The sequence below is a fragment of the Aquila chrysaetos genome, chromosome 12 (assembly GCF_900496995.4).
Source record: "Aquila chrysaetos chrysaetos chromosome 12, bAquChr1.4, whole genome shotgun sequence".
NCBI classification, from domain to species: domain Eukaryota; kingdom Metazoa; phylum Chordata; class Aves; order Accipitriformes; family Accipitridae; genus Aquila; species Aquila chrysaetos.
This window is the reverse complement of record NC_044015.1, coordinates 31,786,244-31,804,239: the sequence shown is the minus strand read 5'-3', so window position 1 is coordinate 31,804,239 and position 17,996 is coordinate 31,786,244. Positions and strand designations below refer to the sequence as shown.

The following is a 17,996-nucleotide window of genomic DNA, read 5'->3' as shown; positions in this document are numbered from 1 at the left end:
TAGTCCTTTAATACATTTTTATGAGCTATTTTGAAAGGACTGAATAGTAGATTCTCCTGCCTGAAGTTTTATTGCACTATAGCAAACCAAACAAATTCTTGAGTTTTAAAAAGCAGAGATCACTAGTGCCTTTGAATGAAACTCAGAGGAAATGGTCTCTTTATAAGAACCCCCTCAAATATGTATGTCCAGACAAAAATAAAAAAATAGCACGCCCCTAATGTTGTTTAAACCTGGGGAATTTCTTTTTTGGGGAATCAAACTTCTTTCTCTTTCCTCTCATAGGAGGAAAAAATGCATTTTGGCAGTTGAAATCCCCATCTCCATCTATCTCCCATCCGCTAGTTCAGCACTGGATCCTAGTGAAATTGAGTCTTCAAGGGTACAAGAGTCCTACCCTGTCTGAATCTACCAATGTCAAACGCTCATAGTTCCACAGTGGCTTGGGGGACAGCTGAAGAAGTTCTTGCCCCTGGCAGTTATTCCCTGCAGCTGGAATTTATTCCTTCCCTTCTCTCCACACTCCTGCATCACCAGGGCAGGTTGATTATCTCAGTGCTCCATAATTAGCTCCAGTGCAGTGGCAGCCTCTGCCCAGGGGTGCCAGTAGGAGCACTCAGAGCTCTGCCCTGGGATGGACATCTTCATCCCTGCATCCACACTGGATACCCAGCGCTGACGACTTCTGCATGTGTTCCCACTAGATTCACAACAGGTCACGGACCATACCCTGCTACCAGCCAGATCTATCCGTCTGAACAGGGACTGACCTCAATGTGAACAAGCAGGAGCTTGTTCGGGCTGAATTTTCTGTTGATTATAAATGTCCCTGGGAGGGGTTCTGCAGAGACCTTTGGTTCTTCCCCAGGTTTCTTTCTGCATCAACAAAGTTAGAGTTGCTGAGGCTGGTCTTGGTTTGGCAGATGTACCGAGTCTGCCGAATTGTATCGCATCTTTGCACGGGAGGGAGGTCAGTTAAAAATCTGATCTCCCTGTATTTAGGCGAGAGCTTTTCTTTCCTAAACATGTCCTTTTTCAGAATAAAGCTAACCTGAGGATCTTGTAAGTGCTGCACTTTGTGGTGTGGGGAAGATAGGCAAGCACAGGCCATGTGCATGGAGGGAGCTGCTCTGCCAGTACAGGGCAGGGATAGTTGAAGGTGAACACCTGCACCGCACGATGAACTGCACAATATTGCTTTTCTTAAAACGATCTAGCCAGCAGGCTAGACAGAAGCAGAGGCTGTAGCTGGCTGGGGGCACGGCTCCACCCCACAGCTGGCGGGCCTCACACCCCGGGGGCCCTGGGGTGGCAGCCAGCACAGTAGCCAGTCCCTTTTTTGGCACTCTCCTGAGTGCTAGGTTGGAATCCTGCCTCGCTGCTGCATTCAGGGCAGATGGAAGAAGAGAGTCCTTATTCCCTTTCCTCTGTGAACTTCATCTGTAGTGGAGGGCAGGATCTGGGCCTGTGCTTTGTGAGCCCAGCGTGTTGCGCAGTCATGCACTGGTATTTCTTTACTGTGTGCTGACAGTTTGCTTGCTAACAATCCTAGCAAAGCTGCTAGCAGAAGAAATGTGATCGAAGTGAAATTGCGTGGTAACTTGTGTTCTGTTTTTTCTGTTTCTAAAGCTCTAGACTGATAAAATAAGATACCTGATTTAGGGGAGGGCGAGGGGGGAGAGATAAGATATAAAACAACCCCTTCCCCTGTAAAGTTTTAACATGGAAAATTCAAACTTGCTTTGGAATTTTAAAGTGTTGAAGATGCATCTCTCTATATATCCTGTGCATATGCTTAAAAGTATATGTAATGTGCATTTATAATATAGGTATGCATGAATGGCATTGTGCCTATAGTCAGTTGTACAGGTACAGATGACAACATTTGTTATGTGTGTAAGGATTTCACCTTGCTCACAGCTGAAACCTGTAGACACATGGAGACTGCCATTCTTGCCTCTCATTGAGGTAGAACAGAAAATCCAAAGCCAGATCAAGGCTGCCTAAAACAAAGCAGTATGTGGTCCTACTTAGTAAGTTACCTCCCCAAATCACTTTTGTCAAATTTCATTAGTGCAGACCTTGTCATGAATATGCTAATCAAACCTTAGTTACAGGTTGGGCACACAAAAAGCTACACTTGAAAATACTAACTTGGCAAAGTTAAGCACTTGGCAGTTAGGAAGTGCCACAGCTGAGGCTCCCTGTGCAACCTTTTGCATATATGTGCCACATATATGGTACAGTCTCCAGTTACATGACTCTCTACATTTTTTTTCACTCTGTGACCATTGCTTCACTTGTTGCCTGAGGTGCTCACTGAAGGAGATACTGTTCAATTTGTATGTAACTTCTGTAGTTCAGGTGAAGGCCACCAGCCTTGCTTGCTGCTCGCTGTTTAAACCCTGTTCTGAAGATAAGGTAAATACTTCCCTTTGGATTCTTGGTGCTAATCACTGATACTATAATGCTCTGCACACACTTCATTAACTATTGTCTTTCCAGCACCCCTATTAGTGAAGTAGCGGTCTTTCCCCATTCTAAAGAGGGAAAACTAAGGCACACAAGAGGTGAAGTTTGAAGCATCTTTGTCTTAAGTATGCCATTTTTCAGTCCTTAATGTTATACAGAGAGCTCTTAATGTTGAAAGAATCTTTTCCATTGATGATAGCTTTCACAGGGTGACACTGATCAAATCAAAAGCACACAATCAGTGGCAACCTGCAGAAATTAGATTTGTGTTCTGCATTTAGCAGCATCTGTAAACTCCTCTGACAGAAGGCAATTAAAAAAAAAATTAAAAGATCAGTTCTTTAGGCATCATTCATTTGCCTTAAATATTAGCAGTTCTTTTCTTCTCTCACAGCCCTCTGCCTTGTACATTTAACACACATGTTCTAACAAATGAGGCAGGCATTCTTCTGCCTCATTACACAACCTTGATTCATCCCCAGGGCATAGTCCATCTTTACATTGGGTGAAGAAGAGATTGAGATTGGGGAGAGAAGAAAAGTAGGTGAGTTTGTTTTTAAGGATTGTGTCATAATATGTACACACGAGGTCTTAATTAAGGTTGTATAAGCAACATAGTTCTAGCTTTTCTTAATTTGAGTGCCCAAACTGCTACCCTGATGTTCTTTTAAGTGTGTGTATATATATATATATATATTTATATACATGACACTTTTAGAATTAATCAGCGAGGCTACCGTGACTTTTGCTAATGGAGTAGCTGTTATCAACATAGATTTATCACCTTTCAGGTCAGCCACCAGAAGGAGATGGGATGCTCTAAACTTCAAAGAATATCCAGCTCAGCCTTTGTAACCTTGGCCTGGAGCATGCTCTGTTACTCTGTGGAGTAGTGCATGAGCAGTTCAGTTACCTTGCAAAAAAAGAGAATGGAGCATGCCCAATGTAGAAGGACTCAAAAAAATTTAGCTGCAAAACAGGTATCTTCCAAGCCTGTGCAAACAGTGGTTTTTCAGACTTAGCTTGATGTAGTGTGGGCACTTTTTATGTTTACAAATGTAACACCCTGATGAAAAGACAACCTTGTGCCAAATTGCAAGCATGGAAGTGCAAGAGCTTTTCAGTGGAGCAGTTGAAATATTTTTAACATGGACAAAACAAAGGGTTTTTTCCATAATTTTGTTCTTGGAAATAGCTGAGACATTTTTGATGAAGCTATCCAAAAAAAATCAGCTTGAAGCAAACACCTGGCCTGGGTAATTTCAGCCAAAACAGTTAAACTTTGGCAAAGTTTACAAACAGATGAAGACAGAAACTTACAATAGGAAATGCTGGGCAATTTATAGGCACCCCTACTGCACCACCTCTGAAAGCTAGTCATCTCAGTTTTTATGAAGGCAGATGCCACTGTGCGTTTGCTCAGATGTTATGGCTTCTCTGTTATGTACCAGAGGGGCAATTGCATTTTCTAACATAAGTTGATCTTCAGATTTTGTTTCAAAAGACTATGTCCGTATATCTAAAACTAGGTTAATAGCACATGTCTTCCTCTTACACATTAGAACATTTCACATACTTTTGTGGTGTCCTTCCCCCCTTTTTCCCCCTCTTGCTCCTAAAAGCAAGGTAAAATTTTTATGGTGTTTAGTAATGTGTTTTGCAAATCACCATTTTGTCCTGAATCTAATACTTCTGAATTGTTGGGTGTAGAAAAAGCCACTGTTTCCCTTGTACAGTCACCTGGGAAGCAGGCAGCTTTGTTTGGGGCCAGAAGGAATGATGTGTGGCACTGGAAAGGCCAGAATGATAAACAGCAGCACTGTGGTCGCTTCGCAAGGTCTGAGTAAGCATTCGCAGTGCCTTGTCCTGGGAATGCTGAGTGCTAACATCTTGCTTGCCACCAGGGAAATCCACTTTCCCTGGGGAGCCCTTCTTTTGGGGTGCACCCCGCGAGAGGCTGAGCTGGAGCTAAGGAAACAAATCAGCTCTTGCGATTCTTCCAGCGCTGGAGAGCTGCCTGCCAGAATTTGCCAGTAGAGAAACTCTTCTCTGAACTGAGCAAATTTGCAGTAAGCTTTATAGCCAAAGTCAGTATGATTTGTTTGCAAAGTTAAACACTGGGGGTTTTTTTTGGTTTTTTTTGAACTGCTGAAATAAATAAGAGCAAATTGTGTGAGGTCATAGCGCTCTGCCTTTCCAAGCTGCTTCAGCTGCAATCCCAGAGCAAGCTTCTCTTCTCGGCTCCCCTCTGCTGTGTCCAGAAAGCCTCTGCTGGGCCAGCACTAGGAGGGGAGAGGAAGGTTTGCTGTCTCAGTGCTGTGTTCTGAGATCTGTGACTGTGAGAAGAGCTGCAGTGGAGCCACCCTTCTCCCCAATAAATGGTAGAGGCAGTATGAGATCTTTGAAAACTGGAGGTGCAAGTGACTGGCTCTGACGCTCCTGCTTGGATAGCTGTGTGCTATGCTGTACACAAAGGCCCCTGCAGGTTTATATTAAGGTGCTGCCCAGACTAAACCAGTGCATTTTTTCTTTTTCCCCTCTAAATGCCTTTTTATCATTCAGGCTGTCACCTGTGTTTCCTGGCAAGGGCTGCTGGCTGGGGGAGGTCTGGCAGAGCTGAACACCCAGCTTTGGTGGTCTTTGTGTGGCTGCCTGAAAGATGGTTTAAAACAGAACCTGCTCTGTGAATACCTGCAAGTTAACATGTGTCAGCCGTGTGGCTGGAAGGTTTCTCCTTTGCTGTAAAGAGAGATTTTATAATGAATACTTTCCTTGTGATTAAAATGGGTAAATAAACAAATAGCTCCTACAGGAAGTATAGTGTGTGAAGACAGAGCAAATAGATTGTAGCTTTCCAAACAAGGAAAAGAAAAAGGAAAAAAAAAAAACCCACAAACCCAAACCAAAAAACAACCAAACCCAAGCTCCTCCTTCGTGCATTTAATCTACTAGAATGTGAAATGGCAATTTATCTTTCCCATTTCCTTTCCTTGTCAAACATATCCAGCTGTTGTAGCTTTCTCTGCTGCCTACTAGAAATGCCAAGGCTTGAAATTTGTTGATGTCCTCCTTCTCCAGAGTATCATTACCGTTATCATCTTTCCATGGTACCAATCAAGCTCACTCCTGAAACCTCAGAGGAAAAAACCCCAATGAGCCAAACTAGAATTAAAAAAATTATGATTTTCAGCAAATCACTTCTGTAATAAATACAGTTCCTTTTCCAGTTAGCGGACTACCTGGGAGCAGACATATCTTTGGATGTGCTGAATTGGAGCTTATTAGCTTCGTGAATAATTGCAAATCTTTCTGTGAGACCACAATATGCCATAGTGGCCATGTGCCTGAGATACTTGAAGCATGCTTGGTCACAGCACAGTATTCTGTGCATGCAAGCTGCTCCTAATGCAAATATTTCTAAAGTAAATGTTAAAATCTGTTAATTTTGTCCTCTAACTGTGATTTACAGTATCAGATAATGACCCTTTGGATTCCCTATGAAAAGTGAGTGTATGGAGAACATGAAAAAGGTCATTAAAATGTCAATGCAAATATTATAGAATCAGACAAATTTAGGCTGGGGAGGGACCACTAGCAGTCTCTAGTCCAACTTCCTGCTCAAGTAAGTCTAACTTTTGTGTTGCTCAGGGCTTTTCTTGCAGTTGAGTTTTGAAAATCTCCAAGGATGGAGACTGGGCCTTGTCCCAGGACTGTACCACTCAAAAGTTTTCTGTGTGTCCCAACTGGAATTTCCCTTGTTGCAGCTTGCGTCCGTTGCCTCTTGCCCATTTACTGTGCACCTCTTGGAAAAGTCTGGCTGTCTTCTATATCGCTTCACTTTTGGTAGTGGAAAACTGTAATCAGATCCCCCTGCAGCCTTCTCTTCTCCAGGCTGAACAAACCCAGCTCCCCCAGCTTCTCCTCCTGTGTCGTGCTCCTGGCCCTCTTGGTGGCCTCAGCTGGGCTTGCTCTGATCTGATAATAAACATTAAAAATTGTTAACTATTTTTTCCACTGTTTCATGCAGTTGCAGTTTCCTTGGGTAGCCTTTAGTCAAAGTGACTTTTGTCTTCATACGAGATGTGGATTTTGAACCAAGGAGAAATGATGATTCTTTTATCCATCTATGTGTGCTTTTTTCTTTTTTTTTTTTTTTTTTCCTTAAATCATTGCCACTTGGTCAGTATCAGCCTAAGCATTCTTTCATCAGTGCAGTACATTTTCTTCCACACAGCACTACTTGCATGTAAGATAATACTTGGGTGAAATTATTATCTTACCTTGCTGGACATCTCCCTGTGAGGATAAAATCCTTATGTGTAATATCATGGTATATTTCTCTTACAGTGGAAAACATAATTCTCCTGTATTTTCTATTCAGGTGATCTGATTGTATGACTTTCAAGAATTTTCAAGATAATGTTTTCCTTTCTTACTCTCTCTGGTTTGCTTCTAAATCTCTTCCTCACCACCTCAGTCACTGACTGATGCTTCTGAAATGCTGAGTCCCGTTTTACTCACAAGTTGAATTTTTAGAAAAGAGAGAAAGTGATTGTTTCCCTATGATTCTACTGCTCTTAGTTTTTATATTCTAGGTGTTAGTTCAATGTCAAATTTTATTGTGCCTTAGCCAGTCAAATTAAACGTGAACAATAATAAAGTTGTCTATAACACTGTTGCTGACTTTATTATGGCATTGAATTATCGGGATGGGAGACTTTTAACTTCATGCATATAGAAGGGAGAATAAATGCTACTAATGATGATAGGGCACACATGCCTGAATAGAATAGCTAAGAGATATCTTTATTAAGGCAGTGAATCATCAATCAATCAATAACAATATTTGAAGTTCCATTTTGAATGTGATAAGTAGCTAAAGTATGAGGTAAGGGCTGATCTTAGAACAGTCTTGAATCAGAGGGGAGCTACTACAAATTTCTTCACTTAAAATAAAGTGAAAAAATAAAAAAGGGAGTATAACATTTTACACAGCCACAGGACAGCCTATGGGAAAGGCCGAGTGCCGTCTAGTTAAGTTACTGATTTTGAAGAAATCAAAGACCTGAATGGGGAGGAGGGGTGACATTTCCCTATATCAAAGGTGCAGAGCTGAACTGGAGCACACACAGCATTTTACACCAAACTTTTCTGAATCAATGCCACCTGGAAGAAACATTATGAATAAAAGTCTTCTTCCTCGTGAAGAAGAGGAGATGGGATTCATTGGCCAAAAAGCTTCATCTTAAAGTTCTTCAGGAAAGGATAAAGTGACCAAAAAAAGCAGCTTAGTCTTGTCACAGAACAGAAGATCATGTTGCAAATGCCACAGTAAAGAGAACCGAAGTTGTCCTACAGGAAGGGGTGCAGCAAGGATTAGTAATCAATAGTGAGGATAGGAATTAATTAAGGTAGAATGATTGCTGGGGAGAAGGGTGTAGAAATGGGACTTATACAGATGGAAGCAGGACTGAATTACACACCAGAGATTCCAGTTTATCTCCCAGACTGCTGAAAGAATGGGTGTTGTTAAGACAAACTGAGAATGGGTCCATTTGATTGCAGACTACCAAACAAAGTATCTGTGTGGAGATATAGAGCACAGTGATGTGGACATCTATGGTGCCTTTAATGTAGCCTCAGTGGAGCAGGGTGAAAGAGCTTACGCATGTGAAGCTACAGCCATGTCTGCATTTTTTCACACATTTTATGCAGACAAGCCTGAAGTGTTTAAATCTGTCTATCTAAATGTATACTTATGCAGCTTAAGTTTACATAGTTCAACAGTTTTATGGATACACGTCAACTTTATCAAGTGCATCATATGCATGTGTTTGTTTAGGTGTATTATCAGAATGCCTCTGTTCAGTGCACTTTTCAGAAAAGGAGCCTAATTTCAAAGGCATTTAGAAAAAAGCTGGTAACTCAGACACAGATGGCTGCAAAGGCGGAGGTGGGAGAGAATGAGGAAAGATGAGTTCTGGCAAAGAATCACGTTTGGTGCAGGTGCGCTTGTTTTAGAAGAATGGGATGCTGTCTGGGAATGAATGAGATCCATTCCTCAGCAGCATGTACAACCTGCCAAACACCCTGGGTGGGCTCCGACGGCCTCAGAGACTTTTGGTCAGAGAGAAGTTCTAAAAATGTCTAAACTTGCTGGCATTCCCGTGCAAAAGCTGTATTAGTCGGGAGCTGCAGGGCGTTCCTGGCTGTTTGGTGAGTGGGCAGAGTTAAGGTTACTTAGATGACCCGAGCTGAGTGCACGCACGCTTTCAAAGGATTTGAGTATGTAATTGAGGAGTTTTAATTTCTGTGGTCAATTTTTCAGAAAGCTGCCTTGTTTCCCAAAGGGTTTTTTGGCAGAAGTGGAAGTTATATCCCTGCTCCTTTAAGTGCATCCAGACTTGGTGGAACTTGAGAACAGCTTTTTATGTGGTTTGCATCCATACCATCCCTTCCATACTTTGATCTGGATCCTCTCTGCATTATGGCGTCTATGACTGTCACTTGCATGTCGTCTTCTGCTTTCCCTCCATCATTCAGAATGCAGGGATTTCGGTGGTGGTTCTGCAGTTTTGGGAAGTCATTCATAAACTTGAGCCTGCAAAGCAAAGCTGTGCAGTTATACCGGCTTGTTCTGCAATGGCTTTTGAAATATTGTCACTCACGCTCTTATGAACATTAGGAGTAGGTTGCTGTCAGACTTGAAGGTATTGGTTAGAAAATACTATGGAAAGGCAAATGAATCACAAATACAGTCATGTGGAATTACCTTTTAGTAGAACATTTATCAAAGTTTCCTTGCCTTCTCCATAGGCTTTTAGCTCCAAAAATTATGAGAGACGCTGACAAATAAGTAATTAATATGAAACTGGGGGGGGGGAATAAGAAATACATTTACTCTTTTTGTGATAAAAAGTAGGGAGTAGAACAGGACAAACAGAACATAGCAAGAAATAACATCTGTTTGATGCTATGATTGGTGTTGCAGGTTATTGAATTAGGCACAAGTAATTGCCTGGTAGTTTATTGGCTTGCCTGGTTACTTTGGAGTTTTCCTTTATTGTAATTGGTCTTGGGTACACCAAACAAAGGCAAAAAGATTATTGCAAGATATAAGGGCAGAATTAGCCTTCTGCAGGGATGTGACACACCCTATAAATTTATCATTTGATATTTTTTCCTTTTGTGCATAGTCTTTCTCTGCTTTCTCCACATTCTTAGCATGTCTCAGAAATTCCAGCATTTTTAGCAGTGAATCAGTGAGAAGAAGGGGAAAAGGCCTGTAATTGCTTTTTCCATTGTGCTTGTTAAAACCGCATTGTGGGAAGTGGACCCAAACACTGTCTTTTAAGTGGTGTTGAGTCTGAGGCAGGTGGTATTAACTCAGGACTGCATTAACTCTTTTCAAATCTCTTTCCTGTTTCCTTGAGGAAACATGCCTGGTGTATATATGTGGCAAGGGCTGTTTGCCTGCCTCTTGCATTGACATTTTAATTTGGTCCATGATATAAATATCATTTCCCTAATCCCCCTTGCCCTGACCCTCTTTTGTCTTTTCTTCAAAGTGAGTTGACTTTTTTTTTTCTTTAAGGAGGGGGGAGGAGATGGGAATGGTGGCTGGCTGCTCTAGTTTGGAGCATTAAATGCTTGGGGAAAAAATCTCAGAGTAACTGTTGTTTCTTTCTTTGTATTCACATGGAAATTTTTAATCTCCATCAAAGGATCAGGAGAAAATAACGTTGAGGTTCAACAAGAGAGCTCCCAGCTTACATGGAATTTTTAAATGTTATTTGGCTTTATCCTTTAAGCGATGAGAACCATGAACTATGTACCTACAGGGTTCAGAATTAACTTTTCTTTCTTCCAACACACCCTCTTTTCTTTTTTTTTTCTTCCTCCTTCCCTTTTTCTTACATCTTTATTGTTCTGCATAAACATGCAACTTCTTTTTGGCCAAAACTGTAAGTGCCTTAGGATTTGTTTAGTTATATTTATGTATTCATTTCTAATGTTAATTATGAGCACCAGTCTGAAATACGGCCTCATGTTCTCCTTTTGATGTGATCTGAAGAATCTCTGTTGAAGGCCATGGAGCTAAGATCAGAACCCAACCCACTGTATGCTTGCATAGTTGTACAAGAGCTAATATTAGCTTGTTAAAAAAAAAAAAAAGGCAAAACTAGGTATAAAAGGGCTAATAATCTGCTTGTTTATAGTGAGGAATCACAAACACTGTCTGCACCTGTAGATGTAGCTGATTGTGCTAATAATGATAGCAAGGGAGACCCCCTGCAACTAGCCCATGGAGAGTAACAGCAGATTTCATAGGTGGGTGCTGACAGCAATGGTAGATTTCATGCTCCAACACAGATTAATACAACAGGGAGGATATTAAAATGCTAATACTCATTAATACCGTTTTATGGTGTTTAACATTAAACATGGAAAATGAAAATGAATGACAGCCGGTAAATGGAACTGACAGTTGTGTTCAGGGTGTCTGAAGCTGGTGAGAACTAGCTGCAGGAAACAAAAGCTGCGGATGCTCCCATTCCTGCTGTGGGTCAAGACAAACAGCACCTCCTGGTACCTAGACTTTTGCAAGGTCACCTAAACTTAGACTTAAATAGACTCTTCTATTATTATAAAATATTTGATGAGATTTTTTCTTTACCAGCGTTGGTCAGAACCATTATTTTCTGTGTCATATGAAAGACAGAGTCTCCAGTGATATGTATGTCTAAGAGCAGAAATCACAGCCCATTGAAGCATAATTGTGAAATACATCTTTTTTTTTTAAGTTTAAGTGGTCAACATTTGGTTTTTTCCCTAGTACTAATTCTTGTGTTTCAGTTGGCTCCATTGTTCTTCATTTCTTGCTAAAGTTTCAATAAGCTTCCCTTCATCCCAGGGGCAGTTGCATTTCAGCAACAAGTAAAAGTTGGCCCTCTGTGGGCCATAATGTATGTAATGTAATGTAATGTAATATAATATACATAGACAAAAACTTAATTCTACCATATCACAGACTCTTCTAATTTTATCTGTGGTTAAAACTCACTGAAAACTTCTGTGTAGCTGTGTTTAAATATGAAACTTAAAGATCTAGGGTATTTTCACCTAATGTTCTTCAGGAGTAAAAATTTTTAATTTAGCGTGAACCTTATCTCTGCCTTTGCTGTCATGCAAAAATCCCAGGAACACTGGGAAGACATAGTGTGCAAGGGACCAGGGATAAAGGGATTCTAAAGGCATGATACTTATGTCTGTCTGATAATGATAGTACTTGGTAAAATTACAGTTGTCTGACCAAGTACCCGTTTCTGTACCTCAACGTTTTAGGTTTTAAATAAAATTAACCTTGAATATCCTAGCTTTATAATGCCTAGGTCTGAGTCTGCAGTCTGCATAGCTGACTGCAAATAACTGATGTGTGCTCTGAGCTCTTAGGTACCTTTAATATAGACTTTTCCAGGGGATTCTTTTGCTTCTAGAAATTTCATCTTCTCTTGAATTCCTAGCTGTTTTTTGCACATGCACCATGAATTTCAACTGCCCCCGTTTCCTTAATTTCCCCCAAATATGCACTGTCTCTTGCCAACATCCCCCATTGTTGTGACCCGCTGCGTGAATGGCAGATTCCATCTCAGAGATAGTTCTTCTTTTTACATGCTTAAAATATGATCAGTATCAACCCCTTTCAAAATTGCTGCCATCTCCTGTTGTTCCCATGGGACTGAAGCCACATAAGGTGCTTCAGGGATTAGTCCCATGTCCCACCCCCACTCCCCCCACCCCTCCTTCCTTTACAAGCAGCAATTTAATGGCAGTCTCAATCTTTGGCAGCTTAATTGAAAACCTACTACTTTCTGTCTAGGTGAAAACAGACATATATAACTTCAAAAATCAAATTTTAGGGAATGAAAGATCACGAAAAAGGCTCATCTCTTGGGCTGGAATTTATGAAAGCATGTTTATTTTGGCAAATGTTTCTCAAAAGCAGGTACATTTTTATCCTCTCTACTGTCTGGATTTTGCTGTGAGGTGTCAGAGCATGGGTACTCCGAGTTGGCTTAGAATTGGATTTCTGCCAAAATTTTGTGTGCCCTCCTCTCCTTCCACCCACCCTTCCACTTTCTTTCTCCTGGTTATAGTAGATTTTTCCTTACGTTGATCTCAGTGGGTATTTAATTCTTACCACTTGGTGCTAAAGAAAATAACAAGCTTAGAAACCAGGGGGATGCCAAGTTTTAAAACCTGAAGAGAATAAAAAAGACTGCTTTCTTCAGCATATACAGTCTTACACTTATTTCTTCTTCATATATAGGCACATGTAGTTCAGGATTTGATTGTAAGAATTTTTAACACACTAGACCAGAAACCTTTTTGGTTTGTTTTCTCCTGAATCTAGGTTACAGGCTAGTTAGTTCTTCCAAACTTCTGCTATTTTTTTTCTCTCTTGATGAAGGGTCTTCAGTCCCATCCCTCCTTTGATTTAGATTCCTTTCCTAGTCCCAGCCAGATGTTTGGTTTCCCCCACTGTTGACAGTCAGATAATATTCTCACGCTATCACTTCGTATATCCACATTTGCAAGATGTGTCACAAAAAATTCCTAAATTTTTGTCACTGAGTGCCTTGCTGCATATTTTTTAATACTTTCCAAAAGCAAATTCCTTTAATGTCACATATAAATTGCTTAAACAGCAAGCAAAGGCAAACCTTCCTGGTTTTCCTGTTCCAGTAAGAAGGGTGTGTTTCTGAGCCACATCTTATGGATGACCCAGAGATTTACTCCACCTTTGCCGAAGGAATGTGGCTAGCACTTCAGAGAATTGCAGGAAAGCTTCAGGAGTTTGTCCAAGAAAGAGTAAACCATCAAAAACCAGGCAAAACTTCGTCTTTCCCCCTTTCCACTGCTTTCATTTCCTACCGTGTTGTGTTGTCCTCTGCATCAGACTATTTAAGACTGCCAAATACTTGGATATTTTATAGGTAATATATCTTATAAATGCCATGGCCAGCCTCTGAGGGAAACACAGGATTGTCGGTTTTGGATGGAGTATAAAACCCAAGCAGGAAATCATTGCTGAATGGCACAGCTGCAGGCAAACATTGTAAGCTAGTAAACTGCCCATCTGCACAGCCACACGTGTGTTGGAGCGCGGGGCCAGGGTGGCTGTGGCAGAGCGCGCCTGTAAGTGGTTAGCAGGGAGAAATTTGGTGATTAAAGAATGAAGTGTTTTGCTTCATTAGTTCCTGAAATACAGCTATCTGAAGGTGATTATAATCTTATTTTCAAGAAGGAGGAGAGACTGAAGACTAGAGCTTTTCCTTGTCTATAATAAAAAATAAAAGCAGAATTTCAGACCTGGGATGGGTTAGATAATCCCACTGCAGGATGGAGCATGTGACACAGCCTACAGTTGAGGACTGAAGGAAAAGTTTGTCAAGAAAAAGGAAAACACGGTATTTGTTCATAGGCAATCACATCTGAATCTTCCCATCAAAGTTAGAGACAGGAAAGACTGTTTTGGTCCTTAGGTCTGCTTCACTATCATTGACCTGAACAGGCACCTGGGCGGGTTATGAGCTGCATGTTTCTTAAAGTTTGAACTGTTTAAGATCCCCCTTTGCTAGAGATTTTGCCAACTAAAATCACTTTCAGGATACTCATTCTAGTACTTTCCTTTTTAATTTAACCTATAGTTAGTTCCCAGTCTTACTGTCTTCCATTCTAAATAACTCCTCTTTCTTTGCGGGTTATCATTTGTTGAGTTCCTCTAGCCAAGCTCTCTGTGTTAGTTCTCCCAATCCTTCCTCTGAAGTTTAGCACTTCCTCTTAGACGTGCCAAGTTTGAGTTCATTTTCTGCATGATTTTCCCAAGCACTACTTTAAATAATCCACAATTCAGTAACTAAATGCAGATTGTTAAAATGATGAAACAACAACAATAAAGCTTTTTTAAGACTGCATCTCATGCACTCCAACTGTAAAAACTATTGAATTGGGGTTTTTTTCCAAATACTTCATTGAAAAATAAAATTACCTTCTAATAGTCAAAATTAAATTACCAGGGTTAAAATCCCATTGTACAGTAGACTTTCTACATTGATATTTGTCTGTTGGGGAGAGGTTTTTCTAGATTCATTGTAATGTATAAATCAGTGCAAGAGGAAAGATAATCTAGTGAGCAGGGTCCTTGTTTAAGGCATAGGTGGCTTGGGTTCAAGTCCATGCTTTATCACAAACCCCTCGTGATTTCTCTGCCTCCTAGTATTGGGATATCAAAATGAAGCTTTCTGCTCATTCATGTATTTTGGATCAACGCACATGATCGAGAGCGTGAAACTCTTGGGACCTAAGCTCGTTAAAAAGTGCTGATTTTTATTGGTTAAAGGACTGAGTCTTTAAAATGTTCTTGATGTTTCATGTGAGCAGGAGGACATCAATGACTGTGTCATAAATATTTTCATTTAAGGATCTGATTTTTCATATATCCTTGAGCATTTCCATATTTTTATCACAAAGAAAAGGAGCTGCTTTAGTTTTTCCTCTATAGGCACTTTATTCTCTCTTTTCCCATCAATTGATGCCATTTTTATAAGCCACATAAAGTGGATTTCAGTTGTTGTCATTACAATGTTGGGTACTTTCTGCATTCCATCTGCAGACAAGCATGAATTGTAGGGTGATGCCATATTAAATTATAGGCATCTCTGTTAAAATATAGCGGAATTAGTCCTGAAGATGAAGCTTTTTCCTTAGTTTGACTCTTCCTTTGTATTTTAATGCATTAAGGGAGCACGTGGCTAGTGGACATGGTCTTAGTGCCAGATGTCTTGGAGTACCTGGCATTTTGATTCATCCTCATGAAAAATGTGCAAAATATCTGATAATGTTATGCAAAGAAAATGAAGCATTCATGGTCTTCATGTGTGCATCATCTTCCCCAGGACAATCACATCTCTCCGGAGTGAACTGATTCCACATCTGGTTAGGAGGCAGTTCTCTTCTCCTACTTCATTGCAGCAAGGACTAGACAACAAAGAAGAGGACCAAAAGAAAAAAGAACAAGCATCCCTAGGTCGGTACAAGTATCAAAGATTTGACGAAGGTTTTAAAGGCCATATGCTACAGCTGAATTATTGAGCAGAGTACAGAATTAGCCTGAAACACTAGTTTGGGGATTTGGTTTTTTTTCTCTTATACTTCGTAATTGCAAAGATCCTAGTAGATTTCTTTTTCAAACAGTATTGTGCATTAAATATTTTTGTCTTCCCTTATTTTGGTGTAAATCAAAAGTAAATGAGCTAGGTGCTCTGTATTTTTTCTCCTGGAATACACTATAGGTAAATGCACTTTTGAAAATGTAATTTTAGGAGAGAGTTCCTAAAATTGCGTAGCTGTCATGGTCTAACCCCAGCCAGCAACTAAGCACCACACAGCCACTTGCTCACTCCCCCCACCCAGTGGGATGGGGGAGAGAATCAAAAAAAAGCAAAACTTGTGGGTTGAGATAAAGACAGTTTAATAGGGCAGAAAGGATAATAATAATAATAATAGTAATAGATACAAAACAAGTGATGCACAATGCAGTTGCTCACGACTGGCCGACCTATGCCTAGTTAGTTCCCAAGCAGTGATCTGCGCCCCCCCTGGCCAATTGTTCCCAGTTTATATATTGGGCATATGGTGTGGAATATCCCTTTGGCCAGTTTGGGTCAGCTGTCCTGGCTGTGTCCCCTCCCAGCTTCTTGTGCCCCTCCAGCCTTCTTGCTGGCTGGGCATGAGAAGCTCAAAAATCCTTGACTTAGTATAAACACTACTTAGCAACAACTGAAAACATCAGTGTGTTATCAACATTATTCTCATACTAAATCCAAAACATAACACTGTACCAGCTACTAGGAAGACAATTAACTCTATCCTAGCTGAAACCAGGACAGTAGAGCAACAGCCTAAGCCTTAACCACCCTGCACTGGTAACTGGACAGGATCTCAGATCTTGGAATTTATTTTTAGCATTTCCGCTGTCTCCTTCTGTGACCTTGGGCAAAACATTGCATCTGTCCTGATCCCTTGATTCCCACCTGCAGAATAAAAATAAGCACTTACTCACTACGTGTGATAAAATCTGTTGATGATTGCTAAGTATCTAGCCGTTCAGATGATGTGAGGCAAAGATTTCCCTTCACCAAGAGTATTTTAATAGTGTTCCTCTTCAAAAAGTATTTCATTAAATCCTGTCTAACTTTATGCATGTGTGTGTTCTCCAGACATTTATAGTTTCATAAAGGAAGATAATAGCTTGCTGAAACCTGCTCCAGATAACTCTTGTTGGAATGATCATAGAGGAGATATGAATGAAACTCTCCATGAAGGCAAAGTGCGCTGCTATGTCCATATAATGAAAGAGGGACTGTGCTACCGAGTGAATACTCTTGGGCTGTATATTGAAGCTAACCGACAGGTGAGAAAAATACAGAACTGCCATGTGGGGATAGAGCAGTAGTTTATGGGACATTTTAGCTTCCAGGAGTGGCTCCCTGCGATACAGCTGAGGAGTGTGTGGGAATTGAACCAGTGCCATGTTATCTAGGCACATCACCCTACTGGTTGCTGGATAGGGACATGAGGCCAGAAAACAGTTCTGTCACTAATTTACTCCATAGCTTTGATTTAGCTAAGAAAACCCCCACCCCACCCACTCTTCTGTTTTTTGGGGGTGGCAAGACCTGCAGCCAAAGAGCCAAGAAGTGTGGAACATAAAGCTGGAAGTAGCTTTGATAGCTCATCTAATCTATGTCCTCCATATCCTAAAGGCAAGATCGGTTCTGACTGGACTCTTCCTAACAGATGTTTAACTAAGTTATAATGACAAAGGTTATTAATGATTTGCAGGAAGACTTAAACTACCCATACATTCAGATTGCCTAATGCTTTCCATTCTGAAAGAATTATTTTATGAACAGGCTTCAATACAGTGGCACTCCAGGTAAACATAGAGGTGAAATGTTGATCTGTTGCAGCTTTTGCTTTCACAGTACTGAGAATTCATAAAATAAAAGATCACAGGGGAGGATTAGAGAAAACCTGTACTAGCTAATGAGCTGATGATTAAAAGCTTTTAATATGATTTTGGGTTGTTTTTTTTTACTACACTGGCTGATGCAATGTACAAGTTCTCACTTCACTCTGCTAGTGATGAACTTCATTGCTATCAGGAGTGGACAGTTTGCTCTAGTTTTGAAAGACCAATAGGGAGTGTAGTAGGGAAAAACTCAAGATTTCTGGAAGCAGGGCTGGGAGAGCGATCAAGTTGTATTGGGAGTCCTGGAATTGGTTGCTGCCTTGCCTTTGGTCTCAGATTGAGTTGATTTCTTTTTAATAAAATGAATGGATGAATTTATGCAAATTAGAGTTGCAGCATGACAGAGTGAGTTCACACATTGGAGCTCTTTCTCCTTGGTGCCTGTAGAGGAGCACAGAAATGAAGTGATTTGTTTTGCGGCTAGGGA

General features: G+C 40.7%; 1 protein-coding gene across 1 annotated transcript in view; it reads left to right on the top strand.

Annotated features, from left to right (window-relative positions):
- Nucleotides 1–17,996, top strand: part of EIF2B3 (eukaryotic translation initiation factor 2B subunit gamma) — a 104,778-nt gene that overhangs the window by 55,546 nt on the left and 31,236 nt on the right. The window contains exons 7-8 of the mRNA XM_030033702.2: nucleotides 15,432–15,562; nucleotides 16,755–16,948. Coding sequence (XP_029889562.1) covers nucleotides 15,432–15,562; nucleotides 16,755–16,948 — 325 coding nt within the window. The remainder of the gene's footprint in view (nucleotides 1–15,431; nucleotides 15,563–16,754; nucleotides 16,949–17,996) is intronic.